The sequence below is a fragment of the Mauremys mutica genome, chromosome 24, assembly GCF_020497125.1.
Source record: "Mauremys mutica isolate MM-2020 ecotype Southern chromosome 24, ASM2049712v1, whole genome shotgun sequence".
NCBI lineage: Eukaryota > Metazoa > Chordata > Testudines > Geoemydidae > Mauremys > Mauremys mutica.
In genome coordinates this window covers 2,138,556-2,163,131 of record NC_059095.1, presented here as the reverse complement: position 1 = coordinate 2,163,131, position 24,576 = coordinate 2,138,556, and the positions used below count along the sequence as shown (strand labels likewise).

The window sequence follows — 24,576 nt, the reverse complement described above, 5'->3', positions numbered from 1 at the left end:
CCCGACTGGAGCTGGAATAGGATGCAGCTTTCCAGAACCACTGCCCTGGCACCATGACAGCAGGGACGTGGTGCCAGGACCAGGGCAGACTCTGGCTAGGAGAAACCTGTTTGCTATTTGGACCACACCCCTGAAACAAAACTGGGTGTTGCCCTCACTGCCTCCGGCTGCAGAGTCCCTGATCCAGCTCGATATGCCAGGGTGAAACCGACCCCTCATTCCGAGCAACAGCCCTTGGACAAGACGCCAGTCCCCTGAGCCAGGAGAGTCCAGACACCCAGTTATTTATTGCAAATAAATATTTCTTGGGGGCAGGGAAGATGCTCGTCACAGAAAACATCCCCCATCACCAAAGCAGAAATAACTTCCCACCCTGATGGGCCCAGGCAACGGGAGCTGTGATTAGTTCTGAGGCTCCAGAGGGAAGCACAGTCCCTGATGGCGCACCCCCCACCCACCCCATCCCTTGAGTTTAAAGTTCGCTGATCCTTGTGCACTTGGTCAAGTTCTCACGATGGGACATCAGGGGCCATTCTTGGTGCAAGAGTCACTTATTCATTGGGCAGGGTGCAAACCAGAGCATCCATTCCGGGGAGTCTAGTGGGGGTGTCAGGGAGGGAGGGAGCAGAATCCAAACTGCTGTGGGTTGTTCAGAGCTAAGGATATTTGCTCCCGAGATGGCCAGAGAATCCTGTTCAGACATGAATCAAAGACCTCTGACCTGGTCGAGTTGGATACTGGGATTGAAACCAGGCTCTGGCGAGGGAAACCTCCGTTCCTGGAAGGGAAGAGGGGCCCGGGACGGTCACGTGGCTGACTGGGGCAGAGGGGCTGGGGAGCCATCTGGAGTTGCAGGTCAGGGGACAGATCTGAAATGTGGCTCAGAGGGACCTCGGGATAAACAGGGTTCGGATAACGGGTCACACAAATTAGGAGGAAGGGAAATTATCACAAAACACGCCAGATCAGCCTCCCTGATGGAGCCCCTCCCCTGTCTCTATTAGCTGCTACCCTCTCAGAGCACCGCCAGGAGGCCAGGGAACAAGCTGACTTGGGTCAGGGTTTTTAGACTGACTTGGGGAGAAGCTGCCCATGTAAACAAGAGGGAGTGGCAGGCACCAGCCCTGGGAAGGGTGGGAGCAGGTGAGAAACCGAGAATCACCATGAGCAGGAGCAGCTCCCCAAGGGAGAAGAGTTTGGATCCCTCCTGTGGGCGTGGGGGGCTGAGGAGTGACACCCCTTGAGCCCCATCCAGACCATGTCAGGCAGAAGGATGGGCCAGAGCAGCTGAGTCTCTGGAGGGGAAGGAGAAGGGGTTACACTGGCAGAGTGATCCCCCTCCCTTCAAACACCAACATCAAGTCAGAAGCTTCCACATCAACCACCCCTGCCACATGGTCTCTAGGGGCTAGGCAGAGCCCTGGGCAGCAGCTCCCACACTCCCCAGCTGTAAGCGCCTGGGGCTCTCACGTCTCCTCCTTGGCCGCCCGTCTCTGCTGCCGACGCGCCTTCTTCTGCAGCTTCCTCTTCAGCTGAAGCTGTTTCTTCTCCTGCAGCGTCTGCTGGACCCTCGCACGGAACTGCTTGTTCTTCTTCTTGATCTTGGCCAGCTCCGCCTTCCTCTTTGCCTCCAAGTCCGGGTCCTGCAAGGGCAGACGCCAAGAAACTGACGACATGCGGCAGGGTTGTGTCAGCCCTGCCCCCACCCAAAGGGCCCTTGCCTTCCCCAGCTGCCCGTCTGTCTCCGGGGACCACGTGCCCCGGTTATTCGTGCACCCTCTCGCTCTGTTTCCTCACCCTGCTTGACCATTCTCCATCCCAGAGGAGAGGGCTGTGGTCCAAATCTGGGGCGGGGTGTAAGGACTCCTGGGTTCTATTCCCGGCTCTGCCACTGCCTTGTACGCAAATCTGGGCAAGTCCCTTCCCCTCTCTGGTTCTCCTATCCCAGCCTTGGCCCTCCTCTGCTTTCCTAGCACCGCTCCCCTCCTCTCTGCGCTGCCCGTTCTGCTCCCCCACTGGGAGCGGCAGAGTAACCTCCTGTCAAGCCCACCCTGCTCTTTGAAGCACAACTGACTCTGGAGAGGAACACAACACCAGGTCTGAAGGACGTCAGGGGACAACACATTTGTCAGTAGCTCTTCATCATTCTCCTTTCAGGATGAACAGAAGCTCCTCAAAGGGGAACGAGACAGACAGACTGCAGGAGTGAAGCGGGGACGGGTGTCTCGTGCTGCGCGACAGGTCAGTGCTTGTCCTGGGACCTGGCGGCAGTGGCTGGAGCACATCACTCACCTTTCCTTCCAGGATCATTTGCTTCCGCTTATTTATCTCCTTCTTCTCATCAAAATCAGTCGCTTCCAGTTTCTGCCAAAGCAAAAGACAAAAGCGCGATGAGGTGCCAGGCAGTAGGACCGGCAGCAAGGCTCCGAGGTGGGTCGCAGGTGGACTTGGCGGACCTTCGCTCCAAAGCTCAGGCCCCCAGCGCACTGCCGAGCAGGCCAATGATCACCAGACGGGCACACCTTAGAGACGGGGAACAGCAGATCTGGGTCCCTGCCCCAGCAGTTGCATTACAAAAGCTCATGTCCTGCACAGGCCTCCTCTAGAAAGGGGAACGAGCCACGAGCCCTCCCCACAGCTGCATATCCAAAGCGAGGGCTGCACACCCTGCTAAAGCTAAAAGCCCGTCGCGGGTTCGAGGGGAAGCGTTTCCTGGTCACACCAAGCTGTAGAGGAAACCGGCTCCCCGGCCAGGGCGCCCCATGCTCTGATCACTTACGATTTCACACTCCCTCCTGGTGACGTTCACCTGGGTGAGGATGCTGAGTACCGCACGCTCCTCCACCGAGAACTCCTGCAGCTTCGTTTCTAAATCGCGACACAAGACACACGGACAGCTTAGAGACTGGTACGAGAGCAGGGGCCAGCCCCTCTGCTGGGGGGAAATCGGGGTCGTTACTGACTCAGAGCTCTGGAGAACTCTCCCCTTGCTATGGAGCCCATTCAGCATCCCTGGGGATAATGGGACCCAACCCTCCCACGGTGACCAGAATGAGAGACCTCCCTAGTCTCTTCACCCAACTGCCCTACTGAGAGCTGGGCTGCCAGGACTCTCCAAATCATGGCCGCTTCAACTGTAGGCAGGAGTCTTCTCCACTTCCTGAAGGAGCGCTGCACAGCCTTGCTAAGAGCTGCTGTCCACAGCTGCCACCCTCCGTCTCAGGGTCGGGAGAAGCAGCCCTTGCTAAGGCCTCTGCAACCCCGCTGGGTGCGAGGTGCTACATACCAGTCGTACTGGAGTATCAAAGACCAGAAGGTTTAGTGATCGGGGCGGCTCCCGCCCTGGGGGTGACTCAGAGCTACTAGATTTGCCGGGTCTCGGCTGCAAAGCCAGGGGAGAGAAGCTGTTTTTCTGACACTAGAAGGCTCCTGGGCCGTACACTCTGTGTCAGAGGCTGTGGCTGCAGCCATGCTTGGGTTGATGCTCCTCACTTACTGATCTGCTCCTCAATGGCATGCACCAGGTGGATGTCGTACTGCGTCACCAGCGTGATGGCGAGTCCGTGCCGGCCTGAGGGATGAGAACCAGAAGGCACTGGTGACTAAGTGAACTCTGACGAGCAGCGATCCCCAGACTAACCCACCCTCAGGCTCCACTCGCCCCCAGGAATTAGCACAGGTGCACTATGGAGAGGGGTGGCGAGGAGAAGGGTCTCCCACTTGCTCAGAGGCATGTTACTGGCTGCTGTCAGAGGTGGGATAGCAGCCAAGACGAGTCAGCGCTGTGAGCGGTGGTGGCAGGACGCTGGATCGGTGGCCTAGTCTGATCTGACACTGCACAGCAGCGGAGCTGGAACTGCCTTACAGCCAGCAGGGGTAAGTGAGAGAAGCGTCATGGCCTGTGATATACACGAGGTCAGTCAGAGGGTTTAATGGTCCCTCCTTAAACTGGATGAAAGGAGGAATCGGGCAAGAATCCCATCACCAGGTCTCTGCTTTGAACTGTGACACTACCCGACCTGTGCCTCTCACTGGCTTTCCTTGCTCACCTGCACGGGCCGTCCGGCCCACCCGGTGGATGTAGATTTTCGGCAGGCCCGGGGTGTTGTGGTTGATGACAACTTGGACTGTTGGAATGTCTAAGCCCCTGGAGCGCAGCAAAGAAAAGGGGGTTGAGGAGGCAGCAATGGGGAATCTCCTGTTCTCAGCGTTCCCCGAGAGCCCTTGGAGACTCAACACCCACAGGCCCTGCAGTGACCAGCCCAAGCCGATTCCAGGGACTCAACCATCTCCTCATACAGTCCTCAGAACCAGAGACCAAGACAGCCTGCCCCTGCGTGTCACTCTGCAGCCCAGTCAGCTGCCTGCCATTCCCCTCGGGGCCCGGCGGGCTACCCTGCCCCTCCCACGAGACAGCTCTATCAGCACGTGAACTCACAGGTTACAGCATGACAAGGCAGGGGATGAACAGAGAATCCAGCTACAGCAGGTGCATAAGTGAGTTCCAAGGTGTTCCCTAACCCTGGGCCATGACTGAAGGGAGCAATCGCCTGCCCTGACCCAGACAAGACCTACGAGCTCCCCTCTCGCAACCTCCACCCCACAGCTCTTGCGTGGTTCTGCTGCTTAGGAAACTCACTCGAGCTCTGTAGCTGCAGAGAGCAGCTTCCACTTCTCCTACCTGGCAGCCACGTCAGTGGCGATGAGGATCTTAAAGACGCTGGACTTGAATTTTGCTAAGGCTGCAAAGCGCTGCTTCTGCAAAGGGAAGAGGAGTCTGGATTAGGAATGTGCAGCCCTCAGAAGCCGCATGCCCTGCACAGATTTCTGGCTTCAGGGAAAGCAGCTATAAGCAAAGAAGTGTGCATCCCTGACAAGGCTGGCAGAGGGCAGGCGAGGAGCGAGGGACCTCAGCAGAGGTGGGTTTCTGAACCCGGCACAGCACCCACCTGGCTTGTGGCCAGCAGTGCCCCTTCCTTAGGGAGGACAACAAGAACCACCTCCTGAATGCCCTCGCTCAACAGATAAGTGTGTAAAAACCTGAGGCCTTCATTCTGCAGCATAGCCAAGATGTGCGCCCCTCCTCGCAGGGACACCAGGGGCCCCAGCACCCCACTGCACAGCCCTGCTGGGTCACTCACCTGCTTCATCATGGAATGCAAAGCCACTGACGGGAAGTTGAACTGCTTCAGCATCATGTTCAAGATCTGGCAGTTCCTTAAAAACAAGAGACGTTTCCCAGTTACATAGCTCGTCCTCGGGGAAGCCGACGGCCTAGAACAGAGCCTGCCGTGACCCAGGTACACAGTGCCTCGGCTATGCTGGCGAACAGAATGCCTAGTCCATGCTTGGCACTCACTCAGGTGGCCACTGGACTGGCTGGTAAAGACGTCTGGTCAGGACGCTAGGGGGAGCTCAGACTCTCTGAAGAGCACTGCGGGATTCCCCATTTCCTCTGGGACAGTCACATCTTGGGTTAAATCCCTGCAACTGGACTCACTCAAGGGAAGGAAATGGGGAGACAATGGCAGAATCACAGAAACTTCTGGCTCAAGAGGTCACCTTCTCCATCTCTCCACGGTGCCCTACACCAGAGAGCCCCCGTAGGACTCTCAGCACAGCAGTGCCCAATGCAGCTGGAGACCGTTGTGACCACAGCCCCTCACTACACTGTTTGGTCAGGACTAAGCAGGTCAGTGGAGCTCCTCAGACTTCGCCCTTCCATAGCGAGCTGTTCCCCAGCACTGGGAAGCACTCACACCTCCCAGGAGCTAGAAAAGGGCTCGGACCCCACCAGAGTGCCTGGATTAGGGCAGCACATGCCTTCCTGGCTTTACGATAGTTAGTGGGGAGTTTAGGGTCTGAGCTACCAAAGCCCAAACATTCCTGTGGCCCTGGCCACAGCAGTCAGCAGGTGGCTTTGGACTCACTTGCAGGTGCTGGTGAAGATGATGATGGACCAGTCCTCGTGCTCATCCTGGAAGGTCTGAATTAAATGGACGAGGTACGCGTCCTTGACTTTCTCCGGCACGAGCAGGTAGCGCTGCACCAGCTCATCCACGGTCCGCACTCTGTTTGGGAGGGGAAGGAAAGGCCCCCAGAAGGAGGCATTATCCTGAGATGGGTCAGATTTGGGGGAGGCGAAGGAGACAGTGGGGAGACGGGGCCATGTGCAGAGGGGAGAATGAAGCCGGTTCAGTTAGACAACTGCCCAGGATTCTCGTGAGAGGCCCAATTGCTGCCAGTCCCTCGTGTGTTTTACTAGTGGGACTAAAAATAAAACAAATACAAATATAAAACAGCAAAAAGCCTGGGGAGGTGGCAGCCTGTCCGACTGGCTCCCCAGCTCCCGACGCCGGGGACTCCAGGGCAGCCCGACTCCTTTAATTTACATTGAATCTCTCTGATGGTTCACAGAGTTTGTGGGGTCAAAATACAGTAAAGGCAAAGGGAAAGTGACAATTTCAGCTGTATTCAGCTCTGCCCTAGTCACCCAGCTGCTGGTGCCACCTTCCCCGGCAGACCACCCGGTGCAGCCAACGCACTGGGGAAGCCGGGCAAAGGAAGCCAGGTTCAGCATGTCCAGGACCAAGTCCCCACCACCTAACAGCACAGGGTGGGACTTGGAGCATGTGGTTAATGGGGAGAGAAGCATCGACCATTCCCAATACTGCCAAGGCAGTCATGAGAGGAAGCCCAATGTGCCAACATTCACAGCCTCCCTGCTGTATCCTGGGAGGTGGGACACCACATGAAAGAGCAGGAGACTCACTCGGCCTGGGACTCCCAGAAGAAGGGTTTGTTCATGGCGAGGCTCTTCAGCTCGTTCAGCGTGTCTGTCAGCGTAGCACTAAACAGCAGTGTCTGCCTGGTCGCTGGCACAGCCCCCAGAATCACCTCCAGGTCCTTGGTGAAGTCAGTACAGCCCTGTTCCAGCAGCCGGTCAGCTTCGTCCAAAACCTTCAACGCGCAGCCGAAAACAAGCAACACAAGCCAGGCTGAGAGGAGCAGCACCACCCAGGAGGGGGGTGGTCCCGATGAGGCAGCCTGGCCTACAGCCAGGAACTGCAGAGTTCCCACCCAGGCTCTAACATGGATTCTGTGGCCGTGTTAGTTTCCCCACCTGTAACCCGGGGAGGACAATCCTCACCGACCTCACAGGCTGTAAGAGAAATCAACACTTGCACAATAATGTGCTATTAAGTGTTAGCACCTCATGGAGCCACAACCAAGGTATGACAGAAAACTGGACAAGGGAGACTGTTCCATAGCAACACAATGATGATGCCTAACACCATCTACCCCGTACACTTCTGAGCCCCCAAAACGCTCCACCATACTGAAGTTACAGGGCAGGGGGCGGCCGAGGGGCAAAGTTTCCAAGCCCAGCTGAGATGGTGGATCTATGAAGGGATTCACGCCCGAGGTGTGCGACAGGGAGACTGAAGCGAAGGGTTACAGGCAAGACTAAAGAGAGGCTTTTGCATGAAAGATGGAGAGTGACTGGGGCACAGAGAGGCTGTTCCCACTAATGCAGACAAGATCTGTATTTCAGCACCTAGATACTATGGCGAAGGGCTCCTCACAAGTGCCATTGACTCATAGACTTTAAGGTCAGAAGGGACCATTATGATCATCTAGTCATTCTCCAGAGTCCAGGTCCCCTTCTGTGACAAGCTGGTCCCTTTCCAGGCTCCAGCTGTTGGATCTGTGACTGTTCAGCCAGTGGAAAACTCAAGCAGCCGCAGCACCTGGCCCAGCCCAACATCTTGTTCCCCACACGCAGCAACTCTCATGTCTAAAAAGGTCCCAGCGGGAAAGGAGCTGACGAGCTGCCTTACCAGGAATTTTATCTTTCTGAGGCTGAAGGTGTTGGAGCTGCGGAGATGATCAGCCAGCCTGCCAGGTGTGGCAATGACAACGTGAGGCTTACGGGAGAGCTCCAGAGCCTGGGCCACCATGTCTGGAAAAACACCACCAAGGGAGCTAAGTTATACGCCACAGGCCAGGATCTGGGAGAGCAGCCAGCCTGCTGGAGAGGTCTCCTCTCACAGGCCTCATTCTACAAGATGTTCAGTGCCCTTCACTCACACCGACCGCAAGGGGAGCATAGGACGCTCCCCGTCTCCCAGGGCCGGACACTAAAACCAGGCATTGCATAGAGGAAGAAGCCCAGGGAACCACAGTGACAAACACGCTTCCTCTTAAACCCAGCTACTATTTGGGACTTTTCAGCATCATTTATTTACCAAGGATCATTAAACTTTGGCCCTTTCCAGCTGGGCCCTCTCCAGCTACTTCATGTTGCAATGAAACAACAAATGAAGCTGAGATTTTTAAAGCCGCCCAAAGGAGTGTTTGAAAATCCCAGACCAAGGAAGCTGGGATACCTTCCTCATTTCATGAGCATCGGTCCGACACACCCGAGGCAGAGGATGACAACTCAATGGCAGAAGAATGTCACGTTTGAGGGAGAAAGTCTCTCACTTAGCCCCTGATACTGGATACCAGGTGCTACACAAGGACTGATGATAACGACATTGCTTTTGCTTTAAAATGCTTGCCTCGTCCCTAGCGAGCAGCTGGGCCCCTCAAGCAGGGATGGGCACCCAAACGTCGCTTAACTTGGCAGTTTACTAAGATGCACTTGAGGGCTGCTGTTTGTTTCTTAATGAACAACAAATCCCACAGCCATCAACCATTATGTCTGCTCAGATTGTGCCTTCAATGGCAAAGGACACTACACAAAACCTTGGAGCCGATTACTTTGCCTTCCCCTTGTGATTGCCGGGAAGGGACAGTCACACGTCAAATACGGAGAAATCTGTTAATGCACCAAAATACAATGGGGTTTTTTTTTAGTCCATTTCAGGTGAGCGTAAGGTTTTAGTGGAACTAGAGAATTCCACACCTTTTGGACAAGCACAGTTTCCCTAAAGCCACCTTTTCCCTCCAGTCACTGCACAGATTTCAGAGCCAGCAGTGCTCTGAAACTGCACAGCCCCTTAAAGTGAATCAGACACGTCACTGTGCCTCGTCTTCTCAGAGTCCAGTTTATAACCAGCACGCACATACCCATCCCTCCAACGATGATGCAGTCCTTCAAGCCAAGTGGCTTCCCCAGAACACGGAATTGTTCAGCAATCTGATAGGCCAACTCCCTGTCAGAGAGAAAGAAAAAGGGAAAAAATAGAACATGGAAATATCAGAGTTATAGTTATTACCCTTGTCACGGACGGCTGGTCCCTGAAAGAGAATCAAAGCCCAGTCTTCCTGGGATGAAAACGAGCCCACCTCAGCGCACATGTGAGCAGTTACCGGATAACCAGCCTCCTCATGAGCATCTGGGCCTCCAAAGGCTCCCAGAATGCAGTTAAAAGGAGGTGCTCCCAGAGACACCGGCAGGGGAATGTGGCTCCCTGTTAAGCTCTCCCAATCCAGGGAGAAAAGTAATAAGGTAAAAAGGGCCTGGGAAGAAGGGAGCTGGTTGGAGACCACAGTTGGCCTGAATTAACAAGCACTACCCAAGGAAGAGGCCTGTGGGCCTCCTATGCCAAGGAGGAAGAAGCCTGACAGGAAATCCCCTCAGCCCCAAGGAGGGCTGAGAAGACCTCTGATCCCGAGGGGAGCTCTTTTGGGGGAAGCTGAATTAAACTGGCCCCCAGGAGAAGGGGACACTGAAACTGTGGAACAGTCAAAGCAAAAGGCAGCGAATTCAAAACTGAAAATACTTTTTCAGTCAGATGCCTGATTACACTGTTGGAACTCATTGCCACAGGATGTCATTGCAATGAAGAATTTACTAAGAGTCAAAGGAAAAAGTAGTTTACATGGATAACAAGAATATCTGGAATTATAGCCAATACAAAACAGTTTTGGGAGGCATAAAAATCCATGCTTCAGGGTTAGACCCATCTCTAACTATTAGGCATAAACCCTTCATGGGAGGCAGATTATACCAATCCACCTACAGGGGGGTTTCTTGCACCTTCGTCTGAAGCATCTAATGCTGGCCACTGTCAGGGCCAAAGACACTGGACAACATGGGCCATCAGCGTGAGTTGGTATAGCTATTCCACAGACTCAAAAGCACCCTCCTCCTCCATTACTAGGCACTGATGGATCAGTGACAGATGAGGTTCTGTTATCTCCCTGATGATGGAGCAGCACGAACACCTAAGGCAAGAACCTTCCTGAGCCTCTTACAGGTGATAATGGGATTTGTTAGAAAGCGGTGAAACAAAGCGACACAATACAGCCTTACCGTGTGGGTGTCACCACCAGGCAGAATATACCATAGGGATCCTCACAGAGTTTCTGCAGGACCGGCAGGACGAACGCAGCTGTCTTGCCGCTGCCCGTCTTGGCGCAGCCCATGCAGTCGCGACCTGCGTGCAAGAGACCAGAGTGGGCGGGTGAGCATGTACCCAGGATGCAGAGACCTGGCTCCAAATGTGCGCAGCCCCGGGGAGCAGCCCCGGGAAAGGCTCTTCTCTCCCCTCCCACCCTCGGCCCGGGGACGTTTTCAGCCCAAGACACAAGGGCTGAGATTGGGGGGAGGGAAGGGAAAGACCCAGAGGCCTTGCTGGGGGGGGGTGCAGGGACCCCAGGGAGGAGACTGAGGGGGGCACTGGGCTGGGGGGGGTGCAGGGACCCCGGTGGGGGGAGGAGACTGAGGGGCGCTGGGGGGTGCAGGGGCCCCAGTGCGGGGAGGGGGCTGAGGGGGGTACTAGGCTGGGGGATATAGAGGCCCCGGTGGGGGGAGGGGGGATGCAGGGAACCCGGTGGGGGGAGGGGGCGGACCGAGGGGGAGGGGCCCGCCGGGGGCGGCTCCACTTACCCTGCAGGATGGGCGGGATGCAGGCGGCCTGCACCGGGGTGGGGCGGCCTATGCCCAGCTGCTGCGCCTGCTCCGCAAGCCAGGCCGACAGCCCGAGCCCGCGGAAGCTCGACATGCCGCCGGGAGAGGGACCACGTCGGAACGAGCTTCAGCACCGACGCCTCACACGCCAAAGCGCACACTTCCGGCGCCAACAATATACGTCACCAGCTCCTCTCATTCCCATTGGCTCCCAGGTCTCAGTCCTTAGGAAAAACTACGATTCCCAGTGTGCCCCGCTCCGCACCCACTTCCGGTACCGATGTTTTACATCACCACCCCTCGCAGCCCTATTGTTCCGTCCTCAGAGTAAGCCGGAAACTACAACTCCCGGCGTTCCGCGCGCGGGGGCCGCTTCCGGAGACGTGGCTGGGTCTGGGGAAAATGGCGTCTGCGGCGGCTCCGGGCCCGGCCGGGCAGGGCGGGGACGCGGACGAGCTCTTCGACGTCAAGAACAGTTTCTACATCGGCGCCTACCAGGCCGCCATCAACGAGGCGCAGCGGGTCAAGGTGGGAGCTGCGCTGGGGGGTCCCTGGGCCCCTCCCTGAACGCGGCTCCGCCCGTCCCAGCGGGGGGGACCCCCTCCCCCATCTCCTCCCCCCCAGCCCCGTCCTCCCGGGGGGTGACCCCCCCTCCCCCATCTCCTCCCCCCCAGCCCCGCCCGTCCCAGCGGGGGGTGACCCCCTCCCCCATCTCCTCCCCCCCAGCCCCGCCCGTCCCAGCGGGGGGGACCCCCCTCCCCCATCTCCTCCCCCCCAGCCCCGCCCGTCCCAGCGGGGGGGACCCCCCTCCCCCCATCTCCTCCCCCCCAGCCCCGCCCGTCCCAGCGGGGGGGACCCCCCTCCCCCCATCTCCTCCCCCCCAGCCCCGCCCGTCCCAGCGGGGGGGACCCCCCTCCCCCCATCTCCTCCCCCCCAGCCCCGCCCGTCCCAGCGGGGGGGACCCCCCTCCCCTCCCCCCCAGCCCCGCCCGTCCCAGCGGGGGGGGACCCCCCTCCCCCCATCTTTCCCCCCCAGCCCCGCCCGTCCCAGCGGGGGGGGACCCCCTCCCCCATCTCCTCCCCCCCAGCCCCGCCCGTCCCAGCGCGGGGTGACCCCCCCTCCCCCATCTCCTCCCCCCCAGCCCCGTCCTCCCAGCGGGGGGGACCCCCTCCCCCATCTCCTACCCCCCGCCCGTCCCAGTGGGGGGTGACCCCCCTCCCACATCTCCTCCCCCCCAACCCCGTCCTCCCGGGGGGTGACCCCCCTCCCCCCCATCTCCTCATCCTCTTCGGACCAACTGAGCCCAGGGGGGGTTGTTGTCCCCCCAAATCTCATCCCCTCTAGCCCCACCCATCACAAATTGTACTCCTTCCCTCCCCTCCCAGCCCCGCGGACAGGTCCTTGTGGGCCCCCACACACACATTCTCCCCCATGAGGCATGGGTCTCACCTCCTGGCTGCAGTTCATCCTCAGGGCTGCGTTATTGTTTCCGGGGTCTGAGAGTGCTGGCTAACCAATCTCGCTCTCCCCCTTCTCGTTCCTTTAGCCGTCCAGTCCGGAAAGGGAGGTGGAGCGGGATGTCTTCTTATACCGAGCCTACATTGCCCAGGTGAGATCCCAGGCTCTGCATGGAGAGGGGCCTGGGCTGAGAGCAGGGTCTGAGTTCAAATCCAGCACCCCAGTCTCTTGAGGTCTGACACTGATTCCTTCTGCAGCCTTGGGGCCCATCACCTCCATCCAGGTTGACAAGGGGATGAGCACAGTATGAACCAGCTCAAACTTCATTACACCGTGACCCCCTTCTGGCAACAAAAATTACTACATGACTTGGGGCGGGGGGGCTGAAGCCTGAGCCTGCTCGAGCCCCACTACCTCTGGTTGGGGGATCAAAGCCCAGGCCCCACCGCCCTGGGCAGGGGCGGGCAAAGCCCCAGGGCTTCAGCCCCAGGCAGGGGGCCTGTAACCTGAGTCCTGCCTCCCAGAGCTGAAGCCCTCGGGCTTTGGCTTCGGCCCTGGGCCCCAGCAAGTCTAAGCCAGCCCTGGTGACCCCATTAAAACAAGGCTGTGACCCACTTTGGGGTCCCCACCCACAGTTTGAGAGCCACTGAACTAATTAGACCTTTCTGGCCTGTATTTCCCCATATTTGAAATCGAGTATGCGGGGCTAGACAGGCCTGCGAAGTGTTATAGGAGTCCTAAACATCATCCGTTGGGTGAAGATTTACTTTTGCTGTTCTTTGTGGTGTTGGTGATGAGCTATAAACTTAAAACAGTTATTTCCCATGTTCACATGCCTGTTGTACTTCTCCCTGCATGCAGCCAGTGATAACCCACCTTCACTCAGCCTGCAGTTGTCGCTGTTTGAGTTTAGGTCCAAAATGTTTTTTGGTTTTAATTACAAATAGTCTAATAACTTTTTAATTAGTGTTTTAAGTACTTAACTTTCTTAATGGCAGCTTTTTCCTTGAAGTGTTGGGAAACCCAAACACAAGATTTTTCTGCCAGTTCATGTGAACCACAATATGAAACTGAATACTCAGTTCGGGTAAATTGCAAATAAATTACAGCATAAATAGTGATAAGTGGCTTTTTAAAGTTCTTTGTCTAATAATCTGGGGTTATGTTAGTAACACAAACAGTGGAGATTCATTAATAGTGATACTTGCAACAGTGTTTCTCCGTTAATTCTGTCCAGCTAGTCAGTCTCATCTGAGTGTGTGGGGAAATGCAAAGATTAATGTTCCTTACTACTTCGTAACTTACATCATAGTGAACTGTTTTTCTTTTGTTCTTAAATTGTTACACAATGTCTCTCTCTGTCCTCAATAGAGAAAATATGGTGTTGTTTTGGATGAAATCAAAGCCAATGCTTGCCCTGAGCTCCAAGCAGTTAAAATGTTTGCAGAATATCTTTCAAACGACACTCAGAGGTAAGTGTGACATTGAATTATTGTAACATGCAAATACTGCGCAGCAAAGAATTTGCTTCAGTAGTGGGAGCATAATCTTGGTCACTGCTGCATGTGGCCCTGATCACATGGGATGGGAATGACTGAAGTGTTTTTAACCAGTTATTCTCTGGCTTATTAAAAATGGGTCTATACATTTAACATTCCAGAGCCACACCTCTATGGTCATGCTTTGTATACCAGTGCACGATAAAACACTTCCAATCTTCAGATGATAGACTGGTGTTGAGGGCAGGTTTTAGACAGCAATTCCTGCTGGTTGGCCCAACTGGTTTGTCTGTCTAACTGCCGCTCACTGGTTCACGATTTTAAAACAACATTGTCTACAGGATCAGTTTAGCTGGCCTTGGGCGAGGAGCACATACAGTGTTTGTCTCCATCTCCATTGGCTGATTTCAGGTATTTGATATATTTCTGAAAAATTATTGTTTTGGGCTGAAACTCTTCTGCCCTGCCAAATTGCTGGCCATGCTTAGTAAAACTTCCCTGTGTTATTTTTGAGTGTGTGGGCATGAAAATATTTTTCCCCAATGCTTTTTAGTTCAAATAATTTTTAAAAGGCTGAATTAAAAAAATTCGGTGGACTTTCCGTACTGGAGGGTGACAGCTGTTGCCTTGGTTAGAAATTGAATGATCTGTTCCGAAACTCTCACCAGCTCACTCTCCCCAGGGATGCAATTGTTGCTGATTTGGACAAGAAGATGGCAAAAAGCGTTGATGTGACCAATACGACTTTCCTGCTGATGGCTGCTTCTATCTATTTCCATGACGCAAACCCTGATGCGGCTCTGCGCACACTACACCAAGGAGAAAGCTTGGAATGGTGAGTGCAGCTCAGACACCCAGGCGTCACCCAAGAAAGCCGCGCTCTGTGGTCCAAGGAAATGTTGCCATAGAAACAGGTGAAGTCTGACTTGTTTTAAAGTTTTATAGAAACCAGTATGAGATTGATTTCGGGGTGTTAATAACAAGTAATCAGGTGTCCATCCCAGAACAAGACAAACATTCACTCAGTCTGAGGCTAAGGGGATTCAGGCTACCACATCTCATGCATATTTTCAGGTAGAGGGAAGGGCATTATGATGCCTACAGTACTAGAGCAATCAGAGTCCTGGAGCAGGCTGTCCTGTCTGTACCCGAATAACACTGCCTGCTTGATTGCTTCCCTGCTGCAGAGAGAGCAAGGTGGTGAAACGCCTGTTCTTACTCGCTAGCACCCTGTCTGTTCGCTAGGCGGTGGGGCAGGCGCTAGGCGGTGGGGCAGGCGCTAGGCGGTGTGCTTCCAAAGGGGCAGGCGTGAGCCGGGCGGTGTACCCGTGCAAGGCCTCTCTTCCGGTGCTTTGAGTTGCGCTTGACACCCACGTTAGCTGAATGAAACTTGGCTGAAGTTTTTGTAGTGGAGATTTTGGCACAACAGCAATGAGCAATTGCTGGGGATTCTGAGTGCAGGGGCCTCTGCTGATGGTGTATTCCTTATTGGGTCGGGGAGGGGAGACACGGCACCATGAGGTAGGGGAGTTTGATTTTGATGAGAGAGTGATACATTTTTCCAATTAAATATTTTATTAAATAAAAGGGGTTGATCTTGGAATCCGACTCCACAAATTATAACAGACCGTTGGTACAACCATGCTGTAAAGCAGTGTTAAGAAGGGAACCTGGGAAGACCTGAGTGTAGGAACAGACAGCAGCTCTGGGGTAGCCGAGCCCTGGGTGAAAGAAGAGGGGAGTAACAGTTCTGTGGTGGTGCTGGCCTTTGGTCCATAGGGGACACGTCAGTCCCTGCTGTGAAAGGGGCGCGGTAAAGCCTAGAGCAGGGATCCCCAACGCGGTGCCCGCGGGCGCCATGGCACCCACTGGGGCATCTGTGTGTGCCTGCATACTGGCCGGCGGACAAGCAGCCGCCGAACTGCTGCCGAAAAGTGGTGTCATCAAGAGGCCGCCGCCGAAAAGCAGCGTCACTAAGAGGCGTTGCTGCCGAAATGCCGATGATGTTCAGCAGCGACGCCTCTTGACGTTGTTGCCGCTTCTTGGGGCATTTCGGCGGATGCTTGTCCGCCAGCCACGGTCCTCGGTGGCTCGTCATCTGGCGCCCGCCACCCGGAAAAGGTTGGGGCCCACTGGCCTAGAGTACAGCCCTGATGTGCGGTTGTTCCCTGCAGCATGGCGATGATGATACAGATACTGCTGAAGCTCGACAGGCTCGATCTGGCCCGGTAAGCTTGTGTCTTCTCTGTGCCACATGTTAAATTCCCTTGCTGTGTGCAGATGTACCCGCTCAGCTTGTCATTGACACTGCGTAGAGAGGCCCTTGTGGGGGTTAATCCACCCAGACCCGTGGGAAGGCATTACTCAGCTCCGGTTCTGCCTTGGGGTCAGTATCCTGCAGGCAGCATTTGAGGCTGATGGTCACAGGTGGGGCTGGCAGGAGTCCCCCTTGGCTGGTGTGAACACAGTGTGGCGGACCCTGGAAATAAAGGGGTAGCTGTGAGTGCAGCTAAGGAAGAAGCAGGGTTCTAGGATTTAGTCGTGACCTCAGTGGAGTGTTAAATGAACCTCCAGTGCCTGAGTCGCCTGCTGCCCTAAAGGGAAATAAAACAACCTTCTGCGGACACTAGACGTTCTTCTCTTGTGACTGCGATGATTTCTCTGCTTAAAGAAAATACACTGGAGGTATTTGTGCCAACCTACAAAGGTCAGTGAACCCAGTGGCACTGTGCCTCTGACTGGCAGGGGAGGGTCCCAGGAGACCACAGCCTCAATTCACTGAGCTGTGAGGGCAGCAAGGAGATGGCCTCTGTGCACTTGGGACTTAGAGCAAGCTGGACTGCGTCGGCTTCCTCATTGTGCTCCCCTTTGTGTTTACTCAGCAAGGAACTGAAGAAGATGCAGGAGCAAGATGAGGATGCTACCCTCACCCAGCTGGCCACTGCCTGGGTGAACCTGGCTGTAGTGAGTATTGCAGGCCGAGACCCCGCTCTACCCACAGGCACTGCCTTACATCGTGCTCTTCACATGTCCTCCAAAATGCCATAACTGCGTGAATCCATCCCTGCCATGAGCTACTGCAAGGGAAAGGCCAGACTGGGCAGTAGACAGAATCCTGATCTTCTCCAGGAAGTTGCCTAGTCAGACACAAACAGGGCTCATTAGAGCACACCTAGGTGTGTGGTGTGATGTGGAACAGACAGGTTGTGTTTAAAGGTGAGATGGATGCATTCCCCCGCCCCAGAGCAGTGTAGCAGTAGGATCAGCTCCTGAATGTTCAGTAACCTAATGCAGGGGCTCCCTGCTGGTGTCTTTCCTCAGGCTTCAGTGATTTGTACTCTGCATTCACCATCCCAGCCGTGGGCCCCCATTTACACACATGCTGGGTTGTCCCTGTTTGAGCACACAGACAATGACGTTGCCTTCAGTTAGGCACATGCTGGAGTTCCTTGCTGAATTGGCACCATAATAATGAGCCTTTGTGCATCACTGCTGCCTACCAGCTGTTGGTGTTTGAGTGGCTTAAATGGTTCTTGGGCTGTGCCAAAACGTGGTCCTACCATGAAGCTTGGGGGGTAGCAAGGGGGCCCACAGCTGTGTGGGAGAGAGTGGGCACTAGCTGCTGTATCCTGGACACTTAAACTGGAGCAGTTACCTAGAAAAGCTAGGACCTGGCGTCTCAGAGCACTGGCACGACCCCATCCCATTTCTGATCATTCTCCCTTTGTCTCAATCTCCAGAGGCGCAAATAGCTTGCGCAGAAGTACTTGATAATTCTTTCTCTTTAACTTCCTCCTTTACCGTGTGAGTTTGCTTTCCCTGCAGGTGCGTGGGGAATAGCCAGACTAATGAGTTCCTTTGAGTGCAAGCTTTTTTCATGTTTCCCTCTTGATCGTTAACTCGGACACAGAAGAGCTCCTGTTTCTCAATAGTTGAATAATTCACAAACGATGATAACGTAAAATGGGAAACTGCAGTCTGAAATTTCAATGCTGGCCCTAGTTAGACCTTAGATGAAAACGTAATAATTTGTCTTTCCGGCTGAGTGTATTTGTGCTTACATCTGATCCTATAAATAAAGCCCCGCTCTAGCTAAACCCACTTTCCGTGAAACAGGCTCAGTGGGATCTGTGGCAGCTGGTATTTATCAGACACCCTTCAGGTCTGATTCAGATTTGTTTACGTTGTGCTATGGTAACTGCATTTCACACTTTTGATCTCTCATCCCCCTTCCCATCCATTCAAAGAAACAGCTTGATGCCTACTGAGTCTGGAAAGCCGTTGGGGTTTCTGTGGAGCAGAGTCCTGCCTCTGCTAGCCGTTCATTCCCACAGCACTTTGAACAGTTTGCACTGCAGATTAATTACTCTGCCATCACTTGGCTTCTTCTGAATGTGTCAGTGTTGCTGTGTGGAGCCCGACTCCTTTCTAGATGCAGTTGCAGGGTCTCTCTGATAAATGGAGACCATGCCAGGGCAAGCTTCCCTGCTGCCAGTGTTCTTCCACCCTGGCCAGGAGAACTAGTTTTAGGGGGCAGGAGGGCCGTTCAGTTTCCAGCCCGTCTGCTGGGGCTACCAAGAGAGGCACCGGCTGTGGTTTCTATTAGGTGAGCATGTTGGTCACTAGGAACTAGACTGAGCGTGCACTCTCTTTATATTGGTCTCTTAACAGCCAGCAGTGTGCTGCTCACCCCAGTGGCTTCTGGGTCACCTTCTAAGGTCTCCGTCCTTAATGTCAAAACCCGCATTGGTTTGAACCCCTCTTTCCAGGAGCTCAGCTTCTCGGGAGCAATGGAACTGGGGCAAAGACATCTCCCTCCGATGGGGCTTTCTCAAGGGTTTGCCTGAGACCAGATTTCACACCTGCAGGCCATGGACGTGGCAGCTTTCCAGTCCGTTTGTGAAACTTGCCCCTTTGATCTGGCTTCTCCCTCAAAGCAGCTCCTGACCAGTGGGCAGTTCCACTGGGAGGAGGGGACAACGTTAAGCTACTCAGGTTCGCCCCCCAGAGGGGAGGAGAAGGGGCCTGAGAGAGGTGATGTCTTTATTCTAGAGGGTGATCATGTGCAGTGGTGAGGGGCCTGGTGTAGGCACCTAAATAGGATAGAACCAGATGGGCCGTTGCTGGCTTGGATTCAGACTATTGAATTAGAGGTGAAAGGCTCCCATGTCCTGTTACTAATCCCACGATCCAGCCACTCCCTCAGTGACCCCCTCAGACGTGTGATGATCCTCTTACTGGAGGTTTAAATTGCCATGACCCAGATGGTCGCCTCTCAATCTGGAAATGTGGGACAGAATAATAGTGCCAGGTGCTTATGACAATGTAGCATCAGCTTCTGGGAAATAACTAACGTTTTGTCTAGCTTCCGTTTCATAACTTGGCACTTGAATGGCACAGTAACACACAGGAGCACAGCAGGCTGGTGTGATCTAGGGACTAGAGAGAGAGGTAAACAGCCAAAAGAAAACAATGGACCAAATCTTGTTGGCCTTAATCAGGCAAAACTCCCATCGACTTTAACAGGGCCTTGGAAATCAGTTTTGCCCAGCCTGTTACTCTCTGCAGTCGCAGCTCTCCTGTGTGTCCAGATGGAAGGGTGACTTGTGTTCTGCTTGACAGTTCTGCTGGATGTTAATGTGTTCGTTTTCTTTAGCTCTGGGGAGAAATGCTGTATGCTACCTAGACACCATTTTCTTTCGTTGTTTTTTGGGTGCCTTAGTAACCAGGACTATAGTTAATTGTTTAGTCTCCTGGCAGTCACAAGACAAACCTTTCTAAAATTATCCCAACACACAGCAGTCTTAGTGCGTGTGTGGGGGGGAGAAAGAGGTGTTGGGAGCCAAGCCATTTTATCCCCAAAATTGCTAAAAGTTTATAGTCTAGAGAAACAAGAAATGTTAGGCCAGATCTTAATTGTCGTTTCACTGCTGGTTTAGGAAGGTGACATCCATTCACTTAGTTAAATGAGCTTCTTGCCATGCCTTAGGGGACCCAAGGTTAAAGACCCACAGAATACTCACAATTAGTAATTATGAGTGCCCTATTAAGGGAAAAGTGAGTTTGCTTGGATGAGAGAAGCAGATGGAGCTGAGATGAAATGGCTGAGTTCAGAGGGATTTATCCTCTTGGTAAAGATGGAAGTCACACCTCTTTCAGGCTTGGCCTGATTTCAGTATCCGCTGCTGTCCCGTTTCATTGGCTCAGCACCTTTCTGGGAAGGCCCTAGCATCTTCAGCTGATATCATGCAGTCTGCTAAAGCATCCATAGCAAAGCTGGAATTCTTCAGTTGTTATATGGAGGGTTTGAATTTAGATCTAAAATATTTTTACATGAATATTGCAAAAGAAGCCTACATCCTCTTAAGATTTTAAGGAATAAGCAAATGTTTTCACCTTTAAATGGAGAAACAAGGGAAGAAGTAGCATAAAACACTTCCCAGGCATACATATTTTCCTTAAAGTTTAAAAGTTTGAAGATTTTCGTATATTTGTAGAAGAAATCAGCTTCAACAAGAATAATTCTGGAGTTCTTTGTGTGGGGTCAAAACTAAAGATTTTTCTGTTTGCAAAGAGGAGAGTAAAAAGGCCCACTTTAATGCCTTGATTTATAGTTCTGATGACTCATCTTAAGCAGCACTTACTCCTCGGGGGTATTTTGCATAAAGAATATCCTTGCATTCCTTTACACAACCTTCCCTTTGTAGTATGCTTAGGGTTTGCAGACAGACTCCTATTGACTCATATCTTCCCAACATAATATACAAGAAACTAATATGGAATATTAAAGCAAAACTGAAATTCTAAAGCTTCGTTCCAGAGACACTAACACATGTGGCGGTAATACATGTGGTTTTACGGCTAAGGAGGTATCATTCCCATGGGCTCTCTGGGGGCCTGACACTGCTCACAGAAAGCAAGTTCCTAAGAATTTCCTTAGATTGAAGTTTCATTTAATTAACTAAGCATTCAAGAACATGTGAGCTGTCATTCTCCGAATAGCCTGTGTATGGCAGGAATAAAGTCTCCTAAAATTCAGTAAAGGTGGAGGCAGGCTTGTAACAACTCAAAGTTATAATTTTAAAATTGGCCTCAGTATTGAGCTCTGTCCTTGTGTCCCTTGTCTCAGTCATTTTATAGAGTAATAGTTTAGGGCCAGATATTCAACAGTTAATTTTCCATTAGGAACAACAAAGAATCCCCCTCTGAGAACAACGGGCTTTCCAAGACTTGAGCCCTCTTGAAAAACCCAGCTAATAATATCCTGGTTCTGTGACTTAAATTTCTCTTCATAACCACTTGCTTTATCATCACCAGCTTCTAACATGGTTCTTTTAAAATTAAGAATTTAAAATCTGTCTTCACCAGACACAAACTTCCAAGTGGCTCTTAATATTTAATGGTTTTGCGCTTCTTTCTTCCGCAGCCTTGTTAAAGATCTGTCTGTTTACAGGAGACCCAACGAATGCAGGAAACTGTTAGTCAGAGATTGTCAGTTCCTGCAAGCCCTGTAGACCAAGGCGGGTTCTACACCTACAGTTTGGGTCTCCCTGACTACAACAGTCAGGGCTGTGGCTGTGTTGTGTTGACCTTGCCTCCAGTGTAGATGCAATTAGGTCGACAAAAGAATTTTCCCGGGGTGGGGGTGGGGGTGGAAAACCCCCTTCTGTCCCTGGAGTTAAGGGGCTGCACTGCGGTGGCCTTGCTGTAGCACTGCTTGTAGTGTAGCTGTGCCCCCAGTTTGTAACCTCTGAACGTTGACTTGGGCAGCCCAGTGGCGGATTCTTGGAAAGATGGTTGAGAACAGGTTGAAACTGGTCAGATGTTACCTGGGTCAGACTCTTTCTGAGCAAACTGAGGTGTGTAGACTAACCCGAGCAGTGTGAAAACTGCTTTTGTGAAGAACAGGCTTCCTCGCCTTTTCGGCTGCTCTGACCATGGCACAAAGGCTATTGATCAAAGGGAAATGATGACTCAGTCGACGTGTATTTAATCACGGGGCACTTCATCACTTAGTGTTTAAACCATGCAGCCGACGAAGTGGGGATTCACCCACGACAGCTCATGCTCCCAAACGTCTGTTAGCCTATAAGGTGCCACAAGACTCTTTGCAGTGTTTAAACCCTCCCCCCCCCAGCAACACTACAGCCTCCTTGGCATAATGCAGCACAATCGCAGGTTATCTGTCCCATTTCTTCACAGGGTGGGGAGAAATTACAGGATGCCTATTACATCTTCCAAGAGATGGCAGACAAATGCTCATCTACCCTGCTTCTGCTGAATGGACAGGCCGCCTGCTACATGGCACAGGGAAAGTGGGAAGATGCAGACGGTGTGCTCCAGGAGGCGCTAGACAAGGTGTGTTTTCTGCCTGGCAATATAACCTGGGATTCAAATCCGCCATGCTGGAAAGAGGCAAAAGAAAAGTAGCAAGAATGTTGACCATTAAACTTCATGCATGTATATACAACTGCTCCTTAGCCTCATCTTCGGACATTGTGCCCAGGACTGGCTGGCTGCAGCCTGTGAGAATTTGGGGGATATTTTTTAATTCCATATTTTAAATGATGTTTTCTATCTATGTCATTCTGAATCCAGTTCCTGTTCTCTGAAACATCCCCATAAGCTCTGGAAGCTGCAGTGCCATTAGCGGATTGTCCAGGCAAATTATTGTTCCACTGTGTTCTCAGGCAGCTGACTTCCAGTTCGGGAACCCCCACAGTTCCCCGAGTGGGCTGAGTCTGTTAAACATGTCTTTTGAAATGTTCTGCCCATGTCAGAGACACTCAGGTCTCACTGGCTTGGTCTCCTATAAATCCCATTTCATAAGCAGTTAGCATCTCACAAGCATGTGTGTTTCAGAGCTATCCTGGCACTTGGGTAGCTGGGTTCTTGGCCTTTGATTGCTTGTCCTAGGACCTCATTAGCCATGCTGAGTTCACTCAGGAATTCGTTGCCTGTCACCTCTTAGGGCCTAACTCTTCCCCTCCCGGTACAGCAATCTGTGGGTTCTTAAGGAGAAGATGGTTTCCAGTGCAGAAACATGCTGGGTGCTGCACCTGGTTAAAGTAATAGGGAGGCAGGACAGATAGTCTGATATGTTTTCCCTTTATGCTTTCAGGATAGCAGCCATCCTGAGACTCTGATCAATTTTGTTGTCCTGTCACAGCATCTGGGTAAACCACCAGAGGTGAGGCTAATTCTGCTCGTCTGAGTACAGTACAGTGGGTGGGTGGGTGTGCTGCTGCTGCTGTTAAAGCTAGGCTCGCTTGGGTTTGAAGGTGTTATGTGCTCCTGTGCTAACTGAAGTTGGGGAAATGGACTATTTTAACCCACTGTCTAAAACCCTTGTGTTCCTATATAATAGAGAGGGAAGCTCAGGATTGAGAGAGCCTGAGTATGAGCCTAGAATTCCAGGCTTCCAATCCCAGCTTTGCTGCTGGTTCATAGTATGACCGTGAGCACATCAGTTAAGACCTGATTTTTAACTCATAACTTCAGTTGGAGCTGTTGGTGGTCAGGGCTTCTGAAAACCAAGTCCTGACTCTCCCTCAGCTGTAAAAGGGGGAGATACTTGCCCTGTTTCAGTGCCTGTAAAGCACTCTGAAGACCAGCTCTCTCATGTGCCAGTTTTAAGCTTTTCCTCCTCTGATCTCAGTGTTGGGGTCTCACTTGTATCTCTTCCACCCAGGTTACCAATCGCTACTTGTCACAACTGAAAGATGCCCATAAAAGTCACCCATTTATACAGGAGTACCAGGCAAAGGTAACCGGTGCATATCTGAATCCTCTTGTATCATGGGTCAGACCATTGTTGGAATTAGTGGATCAAACCTGGGGCTTCTCAAGCTATAGGTCATGAGCCCTGGGCTGGGTCATGACCAGATTTCAGGGAATCCTGCTCATCCTCCCATTTTTACACTTTCATTCAGAAATTCAAATTATGATTCTGCTCTTCATGGTTGTAGAGACAGCCTTGAAAACACAAAGCAAGTATAAGCCAGAGAAGCGGTGCCTGCCTGAATGTCTGAAACAGCTGAGTTATGGGTTCTCAGCTGATTGTGACCTCTGTCCACTTCCCATATTGCTTAAATGGGGGGAGGTGTGCCCTGTTTAGATACTGGGCTAACAGTATGGGAGGACCTCATGCAGAGAAGGTCGAGAACTGCTGATTTAGGGTATTGCAAGCTCACAGCGCCTCTCAGCTGCCCTCCTGAGATGCTGTAGCCTTTTCTTCAGCCCACTAGCAAACAAGGTTATAATAAAGTTTCAGTAGCTAAAAACCAAGAGTCTCTTTTTTTATTTTCTTTGACAGGAGAATGACTTTGACCGGCTGGTCATGCAGTACGCCCCCAGTGCATGAGGACTCAGCGGATCCACGCTATGGTACCTTGGGAACAGGGGGTGATGTGCAGTGTCTCTCTGGCCTTGTGGACAGGGATCATTCTGCAAGTCGGTCTGGCATCCGTCTCAGCATGGCAGGGTCTTGTGTTTTCAGCAAGCCGATGCCGAGCGTATATGTAACACATGGAGACGTGTAGCCTAGAACCCTATGTCCTGACTTAACTAGGTTCCAAACTCCTTGTTTAAAATACAGTGCATGTCAAGAGTGTGCAACACTGTACCTTAAACATGTCTAATAAAGCCCTTTGTGGATTGGTGTGGCCCTTCTGCTTTGTATGCCGGCGTTATCTATCCGGTGAACATTCCCGCTGCATAAAGTGGGAACATTACCGCTTCCTTTCTCTGCTGAGCCTC

At 52.7% G+C, this 24,576-nt stretch overlaps 2 protein-coding genes across 2 annotated transcripts; one reads left to right on the top strand and one right to left on the bottom strand.

The window, feature by feature from the left end:
- Positions 1–267: 267 nt before the first annotated feature.
- DDX49 (DEAD-box helicase 49) lies at positions 268–11,035 on the bottom strand. Its single transcript, XM_044998439.1, has 13 exons — positions 10,841–11,035; positions 10,265–10,388; positions 9,076–9,161; positions 7,842–7,963; positions 6,773–6,960; positions 5,931–6,071; positions 5,142–5,217; positions 4,682–4,758; positions 4,050–4,147; positions 3,497–3,571; positions 2,780–2,868; positions 2,293–2,364; positions 268–1,643 (listed from the first exon to the last, which is right to left on the bottom strand). Exons 1-13 carry the CDS (start codon positions 10,953–10,955, stop codon positions 1,467–1,469), a joined length of 1,440 nt encoding a protein of 479 aa, XP_044854374.1. The 5' UTR covers positions 10,956–11,035; the 3' UTR covers positions 268–1,466.
- COPE (COPI coat complex subunit epsilon) lies at positions 5,616–24,474 on the top strand. Its single transcript, XM_044998440.1, has 11 exons — positions 5,616–5,692; positions 11,077–11,389; positions 12,408–12,470; positions 13,691–13,791; positions 14,501–14,653; positions 15,993–16,046; positions 16,701–16,782; positions 22,021–22,176; positions 22,940–23,008; positions 23,510–23,584; positions 24,134–24,474. The coding sequence occupies exons 1-11, from the start codon at positions 5,631–5,633 to the stop codon at positions 24,179–24,181; spliced, it is 1,176 nt and encodes a 391-aa protein (XP_044854375.1). The 5' UTR covers positions 5,616–5,630; the 3' UTR covers positions 24,182–24,474.
- Positions 24,475–24,576: the final 102 nt, after the last annotated feature.